A 22,716-nucleotide genomic window follows, 5' to 3' on the forward strand; every position below is an offset into this window, starting at 1 on the left:
AGAGTGTTATAAAAACATGTAATTGTGTGAAACGATCTCGCTCTCATCAGAGTTTTGTTCATTTTTTAATTACTTATTACTTCCTCTGCTGGTTACAGAGTTCATGTCCTAATACAAGCTTTTGTTCTCTGTAAATATCATTTTACAAAATGTTTCAGATTTTCCTGCTGATAGGAAGTTGAAGTATTGTTCTGTGTTTTTCTTTTTTGGGGGGTAAAGGAAAGTTTTGGTCATTAAAGTAGCATGTCGGGTTGTCTCTGCACAGTGGCTTTCCTATCAGGGACACTTTGCATGAACATTAATGGCAGCAGGCGTCAGCAGGCAGGAAGAGCTGATAGGCTGACTTTAAAATGCAAAGTGATTTTCTTTTATGGGCAGTTTTATGAGTAATGTCTGCCCTAAAGTTAGAAAGAGGAAAAGGGAATTAAAAGGATGCATGCAGTCCAAAAATGTACCTTTCCTGATAACCGTGAAGAGAAGCACAGAAAATCCATGTGCACAGCCTTCAAACAGAGAATGATACTGATGTGGGTCTGCTGTGGTAACAGTCGAGTCCTGAAGATTATTGTGCTTGTTCACGCAAGTCATACAGCAGATAAACTACCAGAGAAAAATATATCTGAATTATATGCTGTTAACATATTAATCAGGAATAAATAGTGAAAAGGTTTGTTATACTGACATGAGCTGTATTCCCGCAGACATTCCCTCTTCCTGGTGGAGAGGTTGTGTAACTCCTGCCTTTCATGAAGCCAGATTAAATGTTCACAGTCTGCTTTTGAATATCATCAGATTTTGGTGTGAAACGGGAAAAAATGACAATTACAGACAGTATCAGTCTAAACTGTTTCCTTTTTTATATTTCTTTGACTTTCATAAAAACCAATGTTGAGTGTGTCCTACGGCGATGACAGTAAAGAACAAACTCTTATTATGACCGTTACAGATAGTTCCAGGTGCCTTTACTCCACTTAGAAACCTTTGATCACACCCTAAGTTAATGTCTTTTTTTTACCACTAGGTGTCACCAAAACATCTAAATCATACATAATTCTTGAGCTAACAAGCCACCTGCAGGACTGAATGAAGCTGCCTTCCATAAAACACAGCATGTAAACTGTCTCAGGGTAACTAAAGTAATCTGTAAATTAATCTCTGTGTGTTTCCTAATGAAGGATACTTTTTACAGGGTTCTACTACAGAGTAGTTACAGGATACCCATACGGCTTCGTTTACTCTCATTTCAGCAGTTGGAGTAAGTGGTCACGAGACCTGTTACCTAACGAGTCAGCTCAGGGTTTCCTGGTCTGTCTGTGCACATTCACACACACTGGTAGCATCAGACCGGTCATCAGCAGCAGAGCAACTGATTTTACAAACTACAATATGTTAAGAGAGAGACACACACCACGAAGACGTTAGGCACAGACTGAAAGCAACACAGGGAAATGAGTGGTGTGTTTGAGAGCAAACGTATGCTCTATAAGACAGTTTACGTTCTTATTCTTTCAGCTGCAGCCTCACGGCTGTTTAACCAGAGACAGCAGGTTAAGTTCAATGAAAATGTAAAAAAACAAACAAAGCTGATGTGCAAGGGTCCACAATTACGTGAGGCTTTACAAAAATTACAAAATATACAATCAAAACATTACAAAAAAATAAGAAATGAAAACAAAAATGATGCACTGATCGCACCTGGGGGGTCATATCAAAGCACTCAACCGCTGCTGGGTCAAGTTAACCGTGTGAGCTCTGACTTATCGCAGCTGGCTAACCTGAAGAGAAGCAACCAAGGCTTTTTATGGGAAAACTATTTCATTTTTGTTATTTATCTTTTTATGTGTGTCGGTGGTTATTGGGGGAAAGCTTCTCAGAAAGGCCTGCCATGTGCCCAGCTTGTAAGTGGGTGGCATGTACAAGACACCCAAGGGAGTTGTTATAGGCAGTGGGAAGGATACAGTGGACTGTATCCATTACTAATCAGCACCCTGAGAAGGCTGCCAGATGGGCCTTTTGGATCATCTGTGGCCCGAAGAGACAGCTAGCAGCCAACCAATCAGATCAAAGATTGACAGAAGGAAAAGTGTGCACACCATTTTGTTGTTACACAATTTTCTGGCTGAGAAACAACATGACATTTTATTTAATAAATAACAAAATCATTATGATATCATCAAGATGATATCAGGGGTTTTGTATGTGCAACTACTTTAAAAGGCCTCCTGACAGATGGAAGTGCACAAGTCCACTGTCATGGTAAATATTACTGTTGCTGCTATTAGTAAGAACATTATTATATTGTTATTATTCTTAAATATTACAGTTACGTTTGTTACTAACATTACTAATTACTAGCATTTATTACTGAAAGCTAGTTATAGTCAAACAAAATGAAATTTGCACAACACCGTTGTTGTTTGGGGTGGTGTGTGCATGCAGAGGGGCTACAGGTGGCTCTGAATTTACTTATGCTGAGTGACATCGTTCAAAGCTGAAAAACACTCACACATTGAATAAACAGAAGGACATGATGTTATTAGGAGCCCGATTATTGTTGTGTGCTGTTTTTGTCTTTGTCTGGTTTTGTGTCTCCTTTTTTGGCACAGGTAGGCGGGGCTACACTGAGCCTCTGGCACACCTGTTCTTCACCAGACGCATTCATCAGAAGCGTTCTTAAGGAGCAGCGCGACGCATGTCTAGTGTCGGAGCATGGTCCTTTCAGGAGTGCCTGTGTGCCTGCTCACCCGTGGAGATCATCTTTATTGGGGCTGAAGTTTTGGTTTACATCCCAGCATCCCGCCTCTCGGTCTCTCTCCGTGCCGCCCAGTCTGGCTTCTGATAACGTCCTGGCTCTGCGTTTCTATACACGTCCTGCCTTGTAAATACACTGTGCCTGTAAATAGCTCTTCACTGTTAATACATTTCCTCATTGCAAACCCTCGTGTCTCCTGTGTTCTGCTCTCACTCTCAGATATGTTCTGAAAGAGCCCAAAATAAGGAGCCTCCTGCCCAGTGGGGGTTTCTGTTGTTATTGTTAGGTATGACCTCGCTGTGGATCATTTTCTTCAGCTACCTCGTTTTAAATCAATGAACTGAAATTGGGATTTCTTGTACTATGTCCTTTTTTACAGACCGACAGCTCTCACAGGCTCATATGCTCAATGAGTCCCACGTTCATTATTGCTGCTGTGTTGGCTCAGTGGGATCTCTGCTGTCATTCATTCCAGCCACACGCTGTGACAGCCACTAGCACTTACACAGGGGTCTTCTCTTGTGTACTTTGTGTAAGAGCAGCAAATGTGATAGTTATCTGTGAAAGACTTGTAGAGGCTCAAAGCTGCCACAGCCTTGAGTTCATTACCTCTCGCTTTCTGTGGTATGTCAGAGGTTGGTCACAGTGTGAGAACGGAGGCTATTTGGGGCATGCATGTACAGCGGTGTGTGTGTGTGTGTGTGTGTGGGGGGGGGTATGTAACACTTAAATATTTCAGATCATCAAACAAATTTAAATGTTAGACAAAGATAAAACAAATAAACACAAACAGCACTTCCTGCAGAATGTTCTGGTAGCACCACACTTCTGGCTGCCTTCCCCATCAGTCATCAGACAGGTCTCCAGTTTAGCTCCTCCACCGGCGCTGTAGCGGCTTTTCAGTAAACTGCAGAATGAACTCTCCACCAAGGTGGTGTTATCCCCATGTGAACAACTCACCGAGCACTTTAAGAGCCTGTTTGTACATGGGGCCATCATCAGCATATTTCATTTATGTGTGTCCTTGGCGGTGGAAGCCTTTGGCCTGATGTGAACTTAACCGTTAACTACCTGCTTGCTCCTCTGAAGATCAACTCAAAGACTGTGATAAACAGAATTGTCACGGGCCGTGCGATTTCCGTGAGTCATCTCGCCTCGACTTCTGCAACAGCCTCTACTCTGGTGTTAGCTCGTCATCTATTGGCCGACTACAGCTGGTTCAAAATGCTGCAGCAAGGCTTCTGACTGGCACGTGGGAGCAAGAGCACATATCCCCTATACTCACCTCGCTACACGATCTTGACACTTGTCTTTAAAACATTGCATGGACTAGCTCCTATATATCTTTCTGATCTTTTAAATCGGTATACTCCAGCAAGATGTTTGAGGTCTGCGGACCAAATGCTTCTAGTTGTCCCCAGGTCCAGATTAAAACACAGAGGAGATCAGGCTTTTGCTGTGACTGCTCTGTGGAATAAACTACATATCAGGACCTCTCCAGCACTGGATACTTTTAAAACTCGTTTAAAGACCCATTTTTACTCTTTGGCTTTTAATTCTGTCTGAGTCTGTCATTATTTTATTCTTATTATTTTCTTTCATTTTATTTAACTTTTAAATTTTATCTGATTATTTTATTGTTCAGTACTTTGGTCAACAGTTGTTGTTTTTAGTGCTATATAAATAAAATTGATCGATTGATCAAATACTGATAATCTATTGATTAGTTTGAAATATCAGGACATGGTGTTCTTGACATGACCTGGTGCTGTATCTGATCCCAGACCAGTGGGATGATTGATATTACTTCCACCCCTCTAATGAAGCCAGGCTCTTACTCCCCTGTAGTTAAAGTACTGCTGGGTTTCCCAGTCCATGATAAACAAAGACAAAGCAAACTTTTTTCCCCTTTTTTGGATAAATATTTAAGTTGTTATAACAACAAAAAGAATAGCTGAGCTTTTCTAAGGCAAAGACACAAGATTAAAATTATATCACAAAATAGAAGCAATAAAAGAAAACAGTGCAGAGCTTCCATGTGTGGCATTTGCTTAAAATTGAAAAGTTAAAACAGAAGAGAAGAATGATGAGATGAATGCATGGATGGGTGGATGTGTGATGGAAACTGGAGCTTTGAAACAGGAAGTAGTTTAAATGTATAACAGTAAGTATCCCAGTGTTTCTCTAAACCTTTACAGGATTACACACGACAATCCTGCCAAAACAAAAGGTGGGACAGTGCCAACCACAGAAACAGGATGGCGTCTTCTGGGTCCAGAGGTCATGGAAGATATATCAAGTCATCCCAAAGTGATTCGGATATAAAATGCAAATCACCTGTTGACTGGCTGTTAAGCCACATCCCACGAGGGCCTCTGAGTACTTTCTTATTGAAATGCTCCTGGCAATATTCAGCTTCCTGCTGCTTTGGTCACCCTGTGACTCTGGAGCTTGTTGGAAACCTCTATCAGCGACTAGCTTCACGCATCACAAGTTCAATTCATTGCTTTAATAACAGAGAAAACTCTGCATCTTCTAACTGTAATTCACATCAGAGCTTTAACATTTTCCATCAGTCCATGAAGATCTGCTGTGAAAAAGACGGACCAATGTCCTTTGGGGCTGAATTTGTAATGTAAAAATTGTAGGAAGAGGAAATTGTTCATTAAATGTACTGAGCATGTGAACAGCTGGGAAGACGTTTATCGTCAGTGTTTAGTGCATGACCACTGTAACATCTGACATTAGTCACATACTGCTTTAAATGCAATTCATTATGATGTGTGAGTTTTATTAACATAGCACCAGTTAACAATTACATTTCACTCAAAGTGCTGCCTGTGCATGTAAATCTTCTCTTTGACCACTGGAGCCGAATCTGCCAAATATCTGCAGAGTTCAAGAATCAATACTTCAAATATAATTGTTAATGCTAAGCTGAAGTAAACAGTAACTATTGTTGTTACATTTATTTGGGCCAAATTAATTACATTTAACACAGTGCCAAATCACAACATCAATCACAAGGAACATAATAAGACTTTAAATGATAGTAAATAGTACACATAGTTCAACATAGCATACACGTCCATGTACACAGTATATACCTGCCTGAAGTCAGCTCTGGAAAGCTGCTGAAACACTGACACTTTCATCATTGTGTAACACAATGAATCCAAACATTATTAATGAAACAGAGACTTGTTGTTATCAGCAGAATATTATTTTCATCATGTATTTGTCAGTGAAAACAAAGCTGTGACAAATGTGGTAAAGATGTAATGCAGAACAACAGCTCACCATCAAACATTCACCCAGCAGCTGCTAAAACAAACAAAGTGGAGTTACAGAAACACACAAAATGCATTTGACATCCTTATAATAATTTACTACGTAAAGCAAAACAGAGAGGATCACAATATCACACCACATTTGTTCTGTTCATCCAGCATGCCAGCTGCAGCAAAAACACCATGGAAACGGCCGTGCATTCAATTTAAATGTAGTTTCAGGGAGCAAAGTTCTGGATAAATGCCCTGATATTTTAAAAGTATTCATGTGTTTTGGGTAAAACCCTCAGCGATTTGGCCCACAAGAAGAAAAAGTCATTATGTAGCTAACAGATTATTATTATTATTATTATTATTATTATTATTATTATTGTTATTATCATTATTATTATTATCATTATTATTATTATTATTATTATTATTATTATTATGGAACTCTGCATGTTTTCCTTGTGTGTGTGTCCGTCTGTGTCTGTCACATTACAGGTTGTCGTCCGCAGACAGTTCAGTGAAGATGACTTACTACTTTCTCATCATGCACTCACAAACCCTAGCTTTTTCCCTGTTATTGTTGGCACTACTGAACTTCTTAAGAACTCATCCATTTATATGCTGTTTATTAATTATGGAAAGGCTTGTTTAATTCCCCCTGCACCTGGTAAAACTGTCCCCGGAGTTGGATGTCATAGGGACCAAGGTCTGAGCTGGAGGCCTGATTGATGGGACAATAGCGGAGACCATTGTGACAACTTCGGTAGTCGACCGGTTCCTCGTGTTTGAGGGTGAAAAGCCCACTGAAGTTGAAGGGTGGGCTGAGAGTCCCCATATCCAGAGAACCAGAACTGTCTGGAGAGGAACTGTCGTTTACAGACTCAAAGGGGCTGCAGAAAGAGCCAAAGGGCCGCAGAGACCTACCGCTACCCGCTGTGGTGGAGCCCCCAGCCTCGGGACCAGGATGGTGATCATAGGCTGCGTACAGAGACAATGACTCCTCGTCGGGTTGTGAGATGAGGCTGCAGGTGTTGAGCTGGAGACAGCCAGCGACAAGGTTAGTGGTTGGCTGAGAGAGACCTTTGCACAGAGTCTGAACGAATGTGAGCAAGTCCAGCCTTTTGCCAGTGCTCAGGATCTCACTGAGAAGCCAGATGTAGTTCTTGGCCAAGCGGAGGGTTTCTATTTTGGACAGCTTTTGTGTCTTGGAATAACAGGGAACCACCTTTCTCAGGCTGTCCAATGCATTGTTAAGTCCATGCATACGTTGTCTTTCCCGCGCATTTGCTTCAATCCGTCGTAGTCGAACCCGGTCCAGGCAAGAGTAGCTCAGTTTCTTCTTTTGAGAAGCCCTTCTTCTGAGCCAAGCTGGATCTCCTGCTTCACTTTCCTCCTCCTTCACTTCAACATCCCTCAGTTCATCCTCCCTCCTGGTATCAAGGCTTTCCTCTGGGGCTCTGTCAATCTCTGGCTTAATCAATTTGACTAATTTGTTAGAGGTCCAACTCATCCTTACTGAACTGATGGTTTGATTGGAGGACTGTTCATCAAATGGCAAAGTCAGCATGCTGTCCTGCACGTTAATGGTGGGGAAAGAAAAATTAGATACAAGGCTTCAAACCTTAGAGGATACAAATCCCCAAATTAGGAAAAAACTGGGTTTTTAGCAGAAAATTTGACTGTACACATATGAAACATCATAATCTCATTGTGCAAAATATCACAACAATTACGAACAACTGGGATATAACAAAAGTCCTTATCATGTGAAAAATACCAGTTGTGATAGATACAGCTGAAATTAATTACCCGGCTTACCTCTTTTAATTAGTAGGCTGTTATTATTTTTCAATGACGCACTAAATAACTTGGCTCACCCGGCTCTGTTGTTCAATTTTAAAAGGTATCGTCCTGAAGCCTCCAAGTATCTCGACAAACACGTTCTCCTCCCTCTTTCTCCTGCTAGCGTCTTCTTCTTGTTGCAGCCTCACAGACACTGATGCCATCTGCTGATGTCCTCTCTCTCCCTCACACACACATGCAAACTAGCTTCGTATCCCTCTTTTCTCTCTGCATCACTCTGCCTGTGCCTCTTTCCCTCTGCTCCTAACATGGTGGATGCTGATCTGAGTTTTTAGACTTCACATTGAGCTGCTATAGTCACACAGTGAGCTGAAGCTAGTTGGGCACTTGTTCCTGTCAGCTGTCTAGCTTACACCTTGCAATGTGCTGTCACATGCATATAACCAGTGGTGGACTGGCCATCAGAGGACCAGTAGCCTAAGGGTCGTTTTGGCCTGCTGTGAATTTTCAACTTGATCTGCACATAGTTTATGGACCACAGAGAGTCCATGCATCAGGTGCAACTCTCGGCACAGACGAGAGCCATAGTGATGCCTGATTTGCCAATATCTTTACTTGTATTGGTAAAAAGACTGTGGTGAGCAGAATTTAGTAACAGGGTATTTATTTATGTACTCATTATCAGTGTTGGGTAAGTTACTTTAAAATAGTAACGTAGTTACATTACTAGTTACTTCTCTCAAAAGTAACTCAGTTACTTCAAGTTACTCGTTACTTTTAAAGTAACTAGTTACTAGGGAAAGTAACTTTGGTTTTACTCAGAATTCTCTTGTTAATGTGTTGCTTCCATAACTTTGCAGTCTTCTAGCTTGCTTACTTGCCACAGTGCACTGTGCCACCTACCAATAGAAAGGAAAAGATAATGTGCACATTTCCACGAGAGAAATCCCACGCCTGGACCGTCATTGACTGCTGCCATGATTCTAGCCTACGTCACAGCGTCATGTGCACCTTTTACATCCAACACAAAAACTGCAGTCGTGGTGCTTTCGATTGTACTCAGAACTCGGAAATTCTGCCTTCTGAATAGGAAGATGTAGGCAACACCAGACTGCAGATGAGCTGCATACAGGGCTGGACTGGGACAGAAAATTGGCCCGGGCATTTTGACTAGAGACCGGCCCACCATTATAGGAAAAATCATAAAGCCTTTGAATGAAAACAAACACTGTTGTGACAGTGATGTTCACTGTTCTGATGGTATACATGCATCAATCTATCAATCGTTTGTTGTAAGACTCAGATAATTATTTTTTTTAAAAGCGAGACATTTTAAATGAGAATAAGAAAGAAAAGTATTTCTTTGTGCCCCCCTCTCCCTGTTAATGCCCTACATGCCCCCCTGGCAACACTTTGCTAGACCCGCCCCTGCACAGTTACCAGCTGTCAGCTACTTAGAAAAGGATCCTGGTGTTATTTGTCTCTCAGAAACAGTTCATAACTTCAACTCATCCATGTCACCTAAAAGGTAAATCTGTTTCTCCATCACAGCTCTGATGATCCAGTAAGGACATCTCCTGGTTTCATCTTCATGTTTCCCTCTCACCAGATAACCAAACCATATCATGACCAGCAGCTTTACAGCTGTGGCTCCAGCAAACATCAGCTGATACTAGAAATTAATATTAAATAAATTCTAACAACAGCTGATCAAGCTTAAACGTGCTGCTGTTGTTTATCCGCTGGTTTCCTCTTTCGGCGCAAAGTGAGCAATAAACAAACAAGAGAGCCGATCAGCTGATCATTGATCAGTTTCATGATTGAAGTAGAAACGGGAGAGGGAGGGGAGAGAATGAAAGAAGAAGAGACAGCTGTGCAGCAAAGACATAGAATAACTCCAGCTTTGTGTCTTTTTCATTGTAGCTGAATTACGGGACAAACTGTTCCTTTTCACCTCAATAAGAAACGCGTAATATTTTCTCTGAATACCAGACGGGACGGTTGGCAACTCTAATAACTTATGAACAAAATAAAGTTCAACATCATTAACTTCATAGCACCACCCAGCTGTATAGAAACTCCGTCATGCTAGCTAGCACGCAGTACGGAAAAAGTCAGAATAACGAAAATAAACTCCGCCTAAACTTGGTTCATATCTGACCCAGAGAGACTGCAGGTTATAACTTCTTACCTGAAGTTCAGTTCACACTTGGACCGGCGGCCGCCTCGGGTCTCTTTTCCTTCTGTGTCCCTTTTCCTTCGAGCCTATCTAAATCCCAGTAACGAGTAACGCGTTCCTGATTTTGCCATAATAACTAGTTACCGTGCTCGTTACCACAATAATAACGTAGTTACTGTAACGCGTTACTTAATAACGCGTTAGTCCCAACACTGCTCATTATAAATAAAAGTGCAAATTCTTTATCTTAGTGCATCCTCAAATTGGACAGAGAGTATTTTACCAACTGAATTGTCATCCATGACCTATTCCTATTCCATACTACAGTCAGTGTAACAGATTCAAATACTCATTATGCCTTTTTGGTTAGAGGCAGCATTTAGACTGGCCCTGCACCATGACAGGCCTCCAACGTGTGTTTGATGAATGCAATGCTCATCTATCTGGAAGCCCATTAGGGAAGAAAGAACTGGATGTTAAATATGTATGAACTGATACTCTCTGCACAAAGTAGATGACATTTGTCTCTTCTTAACTTTGGATAATCTGGAACTATTTGGAGTGGCCTGTCATCCAGGCCATTTATAATGACAGTAACTAGCTCTTAATGAGAAGTCCCTCCTAACCACATTAGTTTCTTCTCCCACATTCAACGTGAAACATGGTAAAGTAGACCCCACAACGATGCAGCACAGTGCAGAGCAGCTACCTAAACTCTCCATGCACAGAGGTTGTTTCAACAGTACCCAGAGTCAATATGCGACACAGGGTACTGTTATCATTTTCCTGAATACTATACAAATAAGTCTTCTAAAAACAGCACGCCCAGGCACTCCAGGCCTGTTGCAAGCAAAAGCAAAAACGTATTCGGTGGAGAACACCTGACTGTTCTGTAAAAAGTTTGAAAAGGTTTTAAAAAATAAAAATAAATTTAATAATAGCTGCATGTAACTGTGTTGTTTTAAAACTTGTGCATAGTTTTTTAAAATGTACAGTTTCTATTTCAAGTTGTGATTCATTAAACATGTTTGTGATTCTTACAGTAAAAACTTGTTTCTACTCTGATTTTATGTTTTTTGTCTGATTTTAGATCAATTGTGGTAATACAACATGTCAAACTAAAAAAACATATCTGCTTTTATCACAGGAAGATGCGGTGCTGTGGCTGTTGTCCTCAGCTCCCTCTGTGCAGCCAGAGTTTATACTGTGTGTTGATGCAGAGAAAGCCTTTGACCAAGTAAATGAGATGAAAAACAATATTGTTGTTACTTGGAAACAGTTGTACTGGCTCAGGTCTTTGTGGTCCCAACAGTGCTCACTGGGACCTGGTTCTTCTGTAACCAGAGCAATCAGGCTGTTTTGCTGCAAGAAGCTTGTGAAGCGCTTGAGAGAGCTCTTTAGTTTTATCCATCATGGGTGTTTCTTTTGTGACAGCTTAGTAATGAGAGTAATGTCGTGCAGTTTGAACACTGGATTTGATGACGATGAAATTCCATGAAGAGATTAAATCCAGCAGCGACTGAAGAATTGTGGTGTTGTACATTTCTCTGAGGAATCCAAACTAATTAAAATCGAGTTTTTAATTTAACCTGCTTGTTTTTGAGGACTGCCTTTGCATTTCTCTCATTTCTTACTCCATGACAGAACACAAAATAATCAATACACTGGCTACTCATTTTTAATCATTAAAAGGGTAATAATTCAGGGAACAGCGTGCCAGTGATGTGCATGGTGCTGGTCTGTGTGTGTGTGTGTGTGTCTGTGTCTGTGTCTGTGTGTCTGTGTGTGTCTGTGTGTCTGTGTGTGTCTGTGTGTCTGTGTCTGTCTGTGTGTCTGTGTGTGTCTGTGTCTGTGTGTGTCTGTGTGTGTGTGTCTGTGTCTGTGTCTGTGTGTCTGTGTGTGTCTGTGTGTCTGTGTGTGTCTGTGTGTGTGTGTGTGTGTGCGTGTGTGTGCACCTGGAGGTATTTCAACGGTGAAAGTCATGCAATTCAAAGGTTTAGTGGCATTGTAAAGCGCTTTGAGGGTCTCGAAAAGCTCTATATAAATGCAATCCATTATTATTATTATTATTAAAATAAAACAGGAAACACTAAGGTCGCTAGAGAGGAACGCACATGAGAACATGATTGACTGGGGAGACAGAGGAAGGAGACACAAAGAGGGAAACATGGAAATAGTCAAGGGAGACGAGACATGGAGGGAGGGATGTAAACACAGACGACATGACAGACACATACTGGCGACACAGAGGACAGACCCAACGGGAATCTCACAGACAAGAAGCTACACAAGGAATATAAGAACCTCAAAATGCTGGCTCAAATGGCCCAGAACCATGACCATGTTCCTCCAGACTGACTTCTACTGGGATTTAGGTGCACAGACAAACAGGATCCTACAATTGTTTATGTTTTTGAACCCATTTTGCACAGAGAGGCATTTTTTGAAAAATGTATTGATAGCAATGTTGAATATTATTACACAGAAAAAAAACAACTACAGTAAAATAATCACACCGTGACGCCTCTGCCTTTGTAAATGGAGGGACAGTAACTGCGTGTAAAACCTGCAGACAGTCAGATTAACAGTATTTTGTCTCTATCTGCCATCCTGCAATTCATCTCATGTAAACAATAATGTGGCCACAGCGTGACGTGAAAAAAGGCGCATACCTTTGACGTTGCGTGAAGAACTCTGTATTCCTCGTCCACACGTAAACGCGGTGATTCGAAACGCCGTTTACGTGGACGAAACAGCTGCGTGTTCAAAAATACCCGTGTATATAATCAAACAGCATATGAGCGACTTTGGTCTTTGCGATGCATGGCGCTCCCTTCACCCCACCAGTAAGGAATATACTTTTTTCTCACATGTCCATCACTCCTACTCTCGTCTGGATTATTTTTTGGTCAGCAGCTCACTGCTGAACGACATTTCAGACACTGAGATTCACCCTATAGCTGTCAGCGATCATGGTCCTGTATCTTTAACACTAATGCACAAGAATAATACCACGCCAAGAAAAAACTGGAGATTTAATATATCACTACTTAAAGATGAAGACTTTATTAAATATTTTAAAAAAGAGTGGACTTCATATTTGGACTATAATGACACTGCCGAAACATCAGCTTCTGTTCTATGGGAAGCAGGGAAAGCTGTGATGAGAGGTAAAATAATTTCTTTCTCATCACATAAAAAGAAAAAAGAAAACAAAAATATTCAGGAATTAGAAAAAAACATCAAATCACTAGAAGAAGCCTACGCGTCCCACCAAGATCAGGAAACATTGAACAAAATACGCAAAACAAAACTAGAATTAAATGAGATAATTGATAAAAAAACAAAATTCTTAGTACAAAGACTACGCCTACAAAATTATGAACATGGTAATAAATCCGGTCAATTTCTAGCAAACCAGCTAAAAATAAATAAAGAAAAAACAACTATATGTGCTGTTCAAGATTCATCTGGGAACACAATATATGATCCGATACAAATAAACAACATTTTCAGGGATTTCTATAAAACGTTGTATTCACCACAAATAAACCATCTAAAAAAGAAATTGATCAGTTTTTGGACAACATAACTCTTCCAAAATTATTGGACACTCAAGCAATGGCACTGGATTCACCACTGACACCAGGTGAACTCCAGGAAGCCCTGATAAGTATGCCCAATAATAAGGCTCCAGGTCCAGATGGCTTTCCTGTAGAATTCTACAAAGAATTCTGGTCAATTCTAGCACCAGTTTTCTACAGAACGTTGTTGGAAATTAAAGAAAAGGGCAGACTTCCATCAAATATGAATTCTGCAAACATTAATCTCCTGCTAAAACCAGGCAAAGACCCTGTATATCCCTCAAGCTATCGTCCAATATCCCTTATAAATTTAGACCTTAAAATAATCTGCAAAGCTCTCTCAAAGAGACTGGAGAAAATAACCCCCCTCTTAATTCATCCTGACCAAACTGGTTTCATAAAAGGCAGGCACTCATCAACAAATACACGTAGATTACTTAATTTGATAGACTACTCATACAGTAAAAACCTAGAAACTACAATATTCTCTTTAGACGCAGAAAAAGCATTTGACAGAGTTAACTGGAAATTTCTATTTGCAACTTTACACAAATTTGGTTTTGGATCCTCTTTCATAAACTGGTTAAAAATATTATATAATTCCCCAACAGCTTGTGTTAGAACAAATGACCAGACATCCTCCAGCTTCTGTCTCTTGAGGGGCACCAGGCAGGGATGCCCACTCTCCCCTTCACTGTTTGCAGTTTTTATTGAACCACTAGCAGCAGCAATCAGACAGAATTCAGTAATTAAGGGCATAAAATGCAAGAACGTGGAACATAAAATCAGCCTTTATGCGGATGATGTGTTACTCTTTCTCCAAAATTCACAAACCAATATCTCTGGGGTGATTGAATTGATAAAGTCTTTTGCAAGAATATCAGATTACTCAATTAACTGGTCAAAATCTACAGTCCTACCGATTAATTGTTCCCTCCATAATTCCTCTTCTACACCACTGCAATCGGGAAATATAAAATATTTAGGTATTAATGTTTCTCCCAAGCTTGCAGATCTAACTAAATTAAACCATATCCCACTTTTAAAGAAGGTAGAAGATGATCTGGCTAGATGGAAATGTCTACCCATATCACTCATGGGAAGGGTTGCCGCTATAAAAATGATGGTCTTACCAAAAATAAATTATTTATTCTCAATGATCCCAACTAAACCGCCACAAGATTGGTTCAGATCTCTAGATTCATGTATGTCCAAATTCCTTTGGAAAAATAAACCCCCACGTATAAGCTTAAAAACACTACAAAAGACCAAGGATAAAGGAGGACTAGAACTGCCTAACTTTCAGCACTACTTCTTAGCCAACAGGCTTCAGTTTATCTCAGGATGGCTAAAACACACCCTCTTAGATGAACCTTGGCTAGATGTAGAACAAGCACTTTGCAATAATCTAGAGATCTCAGACCTACCATTTATCAGCTCAAACATCCAACGACATGAATGCTTTAAAAGCATCAACATCAGCTCTTCTCTGACAGCATGGTGGAGTTTCTAAAATTGACGGCGTCTTCATTAATCCCATGCAAACGTACACCTATCTGGAACAACCCTGACATATTACAAAACAATAATATGATAAACTTTCCAGATTGGAGTGGTAAAGGAATCAAATATTTAGAACATATACTAGAAGGAACAGAATTTATTCCATTTGATGGACTAGTTACACAATATGGGATCAACAAGAAAAGATTTTTAGAATATCAACAAATTAAATCCATAGTAAAAAAGAAATTTAAACCGGGTCAAGTTGAACTACAAACACCACCAAGTGTGGTTCAATTTCTTACTCTTAAAACCCCCAAATTACTATCCAAAATATACAGAATGCTTTCTAAAACAGATGAATCAATATCACTTCCTATTGCAAAATGGGAAGCGGATTTATCAGTTAACTTAGACCTAAACTTCTGGTCTCAGATTTGCTTAAAAACCTTTCATCTAATTAGAAATCCCAGTCTTCAATTAATTCAATACAAAATATTACATAGAGTACACTATACAGATCATCGGATGTTCAAGATGGGCTTTACGTCTACCAACAACTGCTCACACTGCCAAACCAATTCACCGGACCATTATATCCACGCTCTTTGGTTCTGTCCACCAGTTCAGAAGTTTTGGCGCGAGATATGTGAGGACTTATCAAAGTGTCTGAAATGTAACATTCCAACTTCCCCCTTAGTGTGTTTGTTGGGCAGCTTAGATAATGTCACTTCAGAAAAGAATATAGCCCATATGGTTTTCACTGCCCTATGCATAGCCAAGAAAACAGTCCTCATGAACTGGAAAAATAAAAACAATCTTAATTCTAACCAATATAGAAATTATCTATTAGATTACATTAGTCTTGATACAGCCTCTGCCACCACATCAGATCAATTGCTCTGGGCTCCTTTGATCAGCTCCATCACCTAGTGGGGGTGGGGGTCATAGTTTGGTCCCACCTTCACTGTTGTGATTGGTGTGGGGGTAGGGACAGGCTTAGGGCGTCGGGGGGTTCCCCGGAGGCATCTTCCTTGGGGGGCTCTGTTGGCTCTCAGGTGACTGTTTCCTCGTGGCTGCGTGCAGCGGGGCTAGGGGAGGGTCTGTGCTGACGGACGTGGGTTACTGACCTGGTAGCCTGGCTGCCCCTGGGTGGGTCCGGGATGGGCGTGAGGTTCTGGGGGCGCTCCGTCTCTGGGCTGGGGCCCGGGCCGGGCCTCGGGGGCTTGGGTCCTGGTTAGTGTGTTGCCGGGGTTGTGGGCGGGTGGGTGCATGGGGGCCCAGCCCTGGAGCAGGGTGCCGCCGGTGCATCGAGCCACCTGGGGGGCTCTTCAACTGGTGGGGTAGATTGTCACATCTCGCAGGAGCTTTCCTCTCTTCAGGAACTCTCTCTGCAGGAAGGGGAAATACAGGAGAGGTGGAGGAAGATCTCAGCCTGGGCGTTTATTGTCTTATGTAGTCTGGAAGATGAGTGGATGGTGGGGTGGGTGCAGTTTTCTCTGTGGTGGGGTTGGGTGGACTGTCCCGGGCTCTGTGGGGCCGGGAGGCGCTGCTGCGCTGGGCCCCGGTCTGGATGGGCCTGGGCCCCCTTTCCCTGGCGGGTCGCGGAGTATGGGGGTGCCTACTGGGGTCAGCGGGGGAGCTGGCCCCAGGGAGGGGTCACTTGCCCCTCCCTTCCTTCCCTCCCCATCTCCACCTGCCTCCCTCTTCCCGCTCCACCACAACACATGCAGGACCTTGGAGTAGGGGTATGTCACCAGGGTGCAGAGGAGGCCCCCCCCCCCCCCCCCCCCCCCCCATCCCCTTCTGGCTGCCTCTGCCTCAATTTTATCCCACAACTTAGACATTCACATTACTCACACCCTCATTACACATACATATAGGATCTTGGGGGTGGGCACGATACACGGAATCCAAAGTACCATCAGGGTGTACACCCCACCCCTAGCGTCGTTGCCCACCTCTCAATTTTAAATACACGTAGACATTGAGGGCTATCAGGAGGGACCATGCGCTTACCTGCTGCTCTCTGGCAGGTAGCTCCATGCCCTCCTGGGTTTTAAATGCACCTTAGAACACACATGCATCAACACTACAATGAGCGGGTGGAGGGAGGTTTGGAGTCTTCTCTCACCCCCATCCTCTGCGACCTGCTGGAGCGGGGGGGCTAGGAGGAGGAGTTGGCCGTCCGACTGCGGTCTGGAGTGTGGGGCCTCCCTGCTGCTGCGGAGTCGGGGCGGTCTGCCTCCCCCCACCGCAGGGAAAAGGGTAACACCACCTGGGTCTGGGTGCAGTTCCCCCCTTCAGGGGCAAGGGTACCTAGACCCAGTTTGTAGAGTACGCTTGGGGAGTGTGATCGTGTGTACAGCGTCTCTTTATGTCTGTCTCCACGTTGGTTGAGTGTGGAGTGAGTGCATATGAGAGCATGAGGGTGGGAATGGATGTTTGTGTCTGTGTGTGCCTGTATGTCTGTGTCTATATGTCAGGTTGGGTATCAGACGCCACCTCTCTGGGGACATCTCAGGCCCTCCGAGGTATGGAGGCCTATCTCCCCCTACCACCACTTCCCCTGCCGGTGGCGGACTCCCTCAGGTGTCGGTGCGTTGGTGGTTCTTTGTGTCCGGGGATGGGCGTCCAGGTACACACCGGCTCACTCCTTGGCGGCCGCTTATCGGGGCCTGGAGCCTGGGGCTCGCTCGGGCCACTTCGGAGGTGGGGTGCCCCCGGCCTCTCGGCCTGGGGCTCGGTCACTCAGGTGCAGCTGGCTGCCGGCGGAGCTCACGGGCGCGTCACTGCAACTCCCCCTGGCTTCTGCTCCGCGGCTGCTGAGTGAGCCCTCATCTGGGACTCTCCTCAGCTCTTTCTGGGACAGTGGCGCGGCTGCCCCTCTGTTGGTCTTCCTTGGTCTCTTGTGTTCTGGGGGCCTCTGGATGTCTGGAGTTTTGATCTCCTCCATACCTACTTCATGCCCTGGAGGACGGGGCTGTGGCCCCCCCCCACACCCTCTAGCAGATCATTACATGAAGGAACCTTTTAAAAAACCAAGCGCGTCCATGCTCACAGGTGTACACACGGGTGATCACACCCACAAACTACACCCTTTTTGGCTCCTACCTCAAAGCACACTGTGTTCTGTTGATCTTATGTGCTGCACAATAATGTTTAATATTTAGTATTTACTGTCATATTCCCATATATCATTGTGATGCTGTTTATTCTATTACTCTTGTTCTCTTCTGCTTGTTTTCTTTTTTCTTTCTCAGCAGGTGATCCAGGTGATTGATATATGCATTTTTTTTCCTGCCCATTCTGTTGGTTTTTGTCTTTTGCCCTTCTCCCCCGTCCCTCTTCTCAGCTGTTTCTCTTTCCCTCTTTCTTTCTCCCCTTCTTTCCCCCAGTCAAGTCTGTCCCGTATTCAGTAAGTGAAAATAAAATAAACAATAAAAGGTGAATCAAATGGACCATTACGGCAAGGCTGGGATGGTCAGTTTGGTAAAGTAAATCCGTTGGGCATCTTTCTTTGCCTTTAGACAACAATTCTGATGCAAAAGAGCCAAACGGGACAGGCAAAAAAATAAAAAAATAAAAAATACCCGTGTAGGTGTGGACACAGCGTAAAAGAGTTAGTAGTTTATTTTATTACTACCTGTAATTTATTGCAGATTACTTGTATTTGCTTAATTATTTACTAAATGTTTGAGGTGTGAAATAAACCGCAATGGAGCAAAATATGGGTGTGTGTGGTTGGAGGATGTGTTAGTGCGTGTGCACGCGCGGGGGGGCGCGAACATTTTTCTTGTAAAACAAAGGGGGGGCCAGCAAAAAAAGTCTGGGAACCACTGGTATAAGACCTTTCAGAGTCTTATATTCTATCTCCTTTTTGTTGTCTTTATAGAAGGCCAGCGAAAAGGCTGGAGACATGATGGTACACTCAAAAGAATGAATGAGGTGGATTGTTCAGTGTATATTAATTATTTTCATTTTACTTAAAATATATGTTTTTGGTAAGTTAAAATATGTTTTTCTAATTAAGTCTACGTAATTGTGTCTATTATTGTGTGTACAGAATACTAATGTGTTACTTGATGGCATAACATTTAAGTTAATTAGGATCGATATACTTCGTATATCCACAATGTGGCGGTAATGCAAAAACAGTTGCAATAAAACTGCAAAGAACAACAAGGTTTCAGGGCTTGGGCCTGCTCATGCGCAAGACTTCAAATTTAACTTAAAAACGTTGTTTTTGGCACCAAGCTGCTGTTTCTTTTTTTTCCAAATAAGTTGGATGTACTTAATTCATTTGTGTGGAACCTGCTGACAAAATAGACAGACTTTCAAAGTAAAACAGGAAACATAACACAGACGTGAACTTGACAAGGGGATACAGCTGACAGGGGAGACAGAGCAACTAGAGAACACAGAGACATAAACCATAAGACAGAACTCAAAGAAACCAAAGGAGGCTGGACCAGACGAGGAGGGTGGCGCTGCAGGCGACGGCGTGGGAGCCGCAGGTGGTGGCGCTGCAGCGGAGACAGGTTGCTGGACGGACCCCTCGGACCCCTCGGACCCTCCAGCGGAGGCGAACAAAGGCTGGTGCGGTTCTCCAGAACCCCCAGCGGGAACAGAAGGCTGGACGGGCCCCTCGGACCCTCCAGTGGAGGCAGAAGGCTGGACGGGCCCCTCGGACCCTCCAGCAGGACCAGGTTGCAGAACAGATGACTGGGGAGAGGAGTGGCGGTGGCGATGTTTCCTTCTGGAAGAGGGAACCGGTGGAGAAATGGAGACGACCTCCTCATCCTCCGACCACATAGCCGCCAGGGAAAAGGCAGGCGAAAGGACAGGCGAACAAGGTCCCGGCTGGCGTGAGGAAGGAGAAGAAGTCCGTGGCAGCGTTGAGGCAGGTGGAGAGTGTGTGTTGTCCTGGGTCAGCGGTAAAGAAGTGGAGGTGGAAATAGAGAGAGCAAGCTCGCCAGCCCGGACTTGCTCCCTCCAGGCAGCTATGGAGTTGCCCAGCACAGTGTCTGTAGAAAGCTGAGTTAGCCGAGGGTTGCTCCGAATGACAGCGTCTACTGCGCTTAGCCCAACCGCCATGGTCCTTAAATCCTTGGACTGGGCAATGCCGTCAAGAAGCTTAATCATCCGCTCCATCTCAGCGTTAAACTCAAAGGCTGAAGAGTCGCAGGGTCCATGTTCTGGTCGCGATCTTCTGTCAGGTGTCGCTGTGTGCAGGCAGGAATAGGACCCAAAGTGCAGACTCACGGCAGGCAAAACTGTATTTCAAAACTCACGTTTTGCCCTCCAGCAATAAAAGCTAACAAAAAGCCAAAAAGTAGTGATATGATGTTCTGTATCGAGGCTTCGAAGCTTATGTCGAGTAATTGAGGGGGCGTTTCCGCGATGCGCATATCGAGGCTTGCTTCATTTATGGGAGGAGCTGAAAATGATGACGTCCGAAGCCTCGCTGCCCGGCTGTACCACGTGACTGGTTCATGAAGCGGTTCGAACTTTGCCGCGAGCTATGACGGCGATATAAACCCTCAGACTTCAATCAAAATGTGGGTGTTTGATGGAGAGTTGTTAGTGAGAGTTTGGAGACAGTTTGGAGGTTTATGAGAGTGAGGAGAGAAAGTCAGGAGAGAATGGAGCCAGCTAAGAAGAGGAGGATGTCCTCCCCTGTGTGGGAACATTTTGATCTTATTCCTCCCAACAAGGTATTTCTACAGAAGATGTATTTTCATAATACTGATGGTGCAATACAATTTATGTTAAGCTGTCTTGACTTTTGTACAAGGTGAAGTGTTTGCTATGTGCCAGGGAGCTGGGATATAACAACAACACCTCATCCATGCTTAGGCACTACAGAGCTTTGCATGAGAATAAGGGGAACACCGATTGTGGAGCAAGACCAGGTGAGCCATCAAATGCAATGATAATATAGGATGCAGTAATGTTACTAAATGATATAACAATATTATACAACTGTTATAAGTTACGTGTGTGATATTTATATTTGTGCTTTGTCTTTATTGTCTTTCCTCAGGAGAACAATCTCCAATAGATGAAGACCTGGTTACCATGGTGATTGAGGACTCCCAGCCATTTAGCATTGTGGAGGACAAAGGATTCAAAAGATTTGTTAAATCATTAAATCCTAGCTATGTTCTCCCCACTAAAAAGGTCATAAAAAATTTAGTTTTTACAGAATAAAATGTGAACAGGCAGGACTGAGGCTCAAAGCCTCAGTGTGTAGCTGTCCATACCTCAACGTTACAAAAGCACAACCACTGTCCACACCCCAACCACACCTCACCTCACAGTAAATGATCATTTCCATTTAAGCATTTCCAAATGATCATTTTCCATACTGCCAGTATAAATATACACAGTATACTGCATCACTACAATATAGATGTTTTACACACTCCTTTTGTTGTTGACATTTACAGGCTGTGTGCAAAAGGCCACACTCTTCAAATTCATGCCAACTAATATTTTTACGTCCAGTAGGTGTCCTACTAGAGCAAATGAAGCTTCAAGAAGCTTCGCGTTGGGGTGAACCAATTGGATGAAAAGCTTCAGTGCTTCATGAAGCTTCATCTGCCCATCACTGCCAAAACACCAAATAAACTTACATGAGCAGGCAGACAGAACACACAGCATAAATGAGGGTAAATCACGACACGGACACAGAGAAACACAGGGCTTAAATACACAGAGGGCGCCATCAGGGAATGGGTAACAGGAGGGAAACACAGTTGGGGCAAATCAGGCCTAACGTAACAGGGGAAGCAAAACCAGACGCATTTACATGAGACAGACTTTCAAAGTAAAACAGGAAACATAACACAGAGACGTGAACTTGACAAGGGGATACAGCTGACAGGGGAGACAGAGCAACTAGAGAACACAGAGACATAAACCATAAGACAGAACTCAAAGAAACCAAAGACTAGAAATGATAAATATAATAAACTCAAAAACCCTGGGCCAACGACCCAGGCATCCTAACAAGAGGTTGGTGCAAAGAGTGATGAGCAGCTAATATGTTCTTGATATTATGGGTCTCATTAACACAGAAAGGTTTCACACTCTTTATTTGACTGAACAGTTGGAGCAGGACGTGCAGACGTGACAATGTTTCTGATTGTGTCAAATAAAACTTCTGAATTCTCTTGCTGTTTGGATAAAATACGTGGCCTTCACATTTGTGATATTATTAGAAGAATGTAAGAGCTCTTTATATCACAAAGATGCAAGTTTATTCTTTGATTGTTTTTTCTGTTGGGAACAAAACATTTTTACAACAATTTGTTGTTCTATAAGGATCGTGGTCCTTGATGGACCTACACTGACCTCATGTCAGATTTGTAGATAGATTTAGCCTATGTTTCTATTTTCAAACCCTTTAAGCTGAGAGAACATTTCATTTACAGCTTGTTTTAAGTGTGATAGAGACTCAGTCCTGGGGGGAATACCCTTTATATGTGCAGGTGTACAGAACTAAAACTGCTGAGTGGAACTGCATGCATTGCACAGAAACGTGCACAGTTCCTGTTACTGTAGAGAATCCCATATTTGCTTTATTAGACTGTAGGACAGAAACCCCAG

The 22,716-nt window shown here is 42.9% G+C and overlaps 1 protein-coding gene across 2 annotated transcripts; it reads right to left on the reverse strand.

Moving 5' to 3' along the window:
* Positions 1 to 6,447: 6,447 nt before the first annotated feature.
* LOC309713890 (neurogenic differentiation factor 6-A-like) lies at positions 6,448 to 21,779 on the reverse strand. 2 transcript variants are annotated; one of them, XM_082545821.1, is made up of 2 exons: positions 21,741 to 21,779; positions 6,448 to 7,606 (listed from the first exon to the last, which is right to left on the reverse strand). In XM_082545821.1, exon 2 carries the CDS (start codon positions 7,598 to 7,600, stop codon positions 6,662 to 6,664), a length of 939 nt encoding a protein of 312 aa, XP_082401947.1. In that variant the 5' UTR covers positions 7,601 to 7,606; positions 21,741 to 21,779; the 3' UTR covers positions 6,448 to 6,661. The 2 variants fall into 2 exon arrangements, with proteins under 2 accessions (XP_082401947.1, XP_082401948.1); XM_082545822.1 differs by lacking the exon at positions 21,741 to 21,779 and adding an exon at positions 10,028 to 10,080.
* Between the last annotated feature and the right edge of the window lie 937 nt (positions 21,780 to 22,716).

This window comes from Aulonocara stuartgranti, assembly GCF_965226115.1.
Source record: "Aulonocara stuartgranti genome assembly, chromosome: 9".
Taxonomy (NCBI): Eukaryota; Metazoa; Chordata; class Actinopteri; order Cichliformes; family Cichlidae; genus Aulonocara; species Aulonocara stuartgranti.

What these genes read in the sequence shown, in the direction of transcription:
- LOC309713890 (XM_082545821.1), bottom strand. Translation starts at nt 7,600, where the DNA reads ATGCTGACTTTGCCATTTGATGAACAGTCCTCCAATCAAACCATCAGT.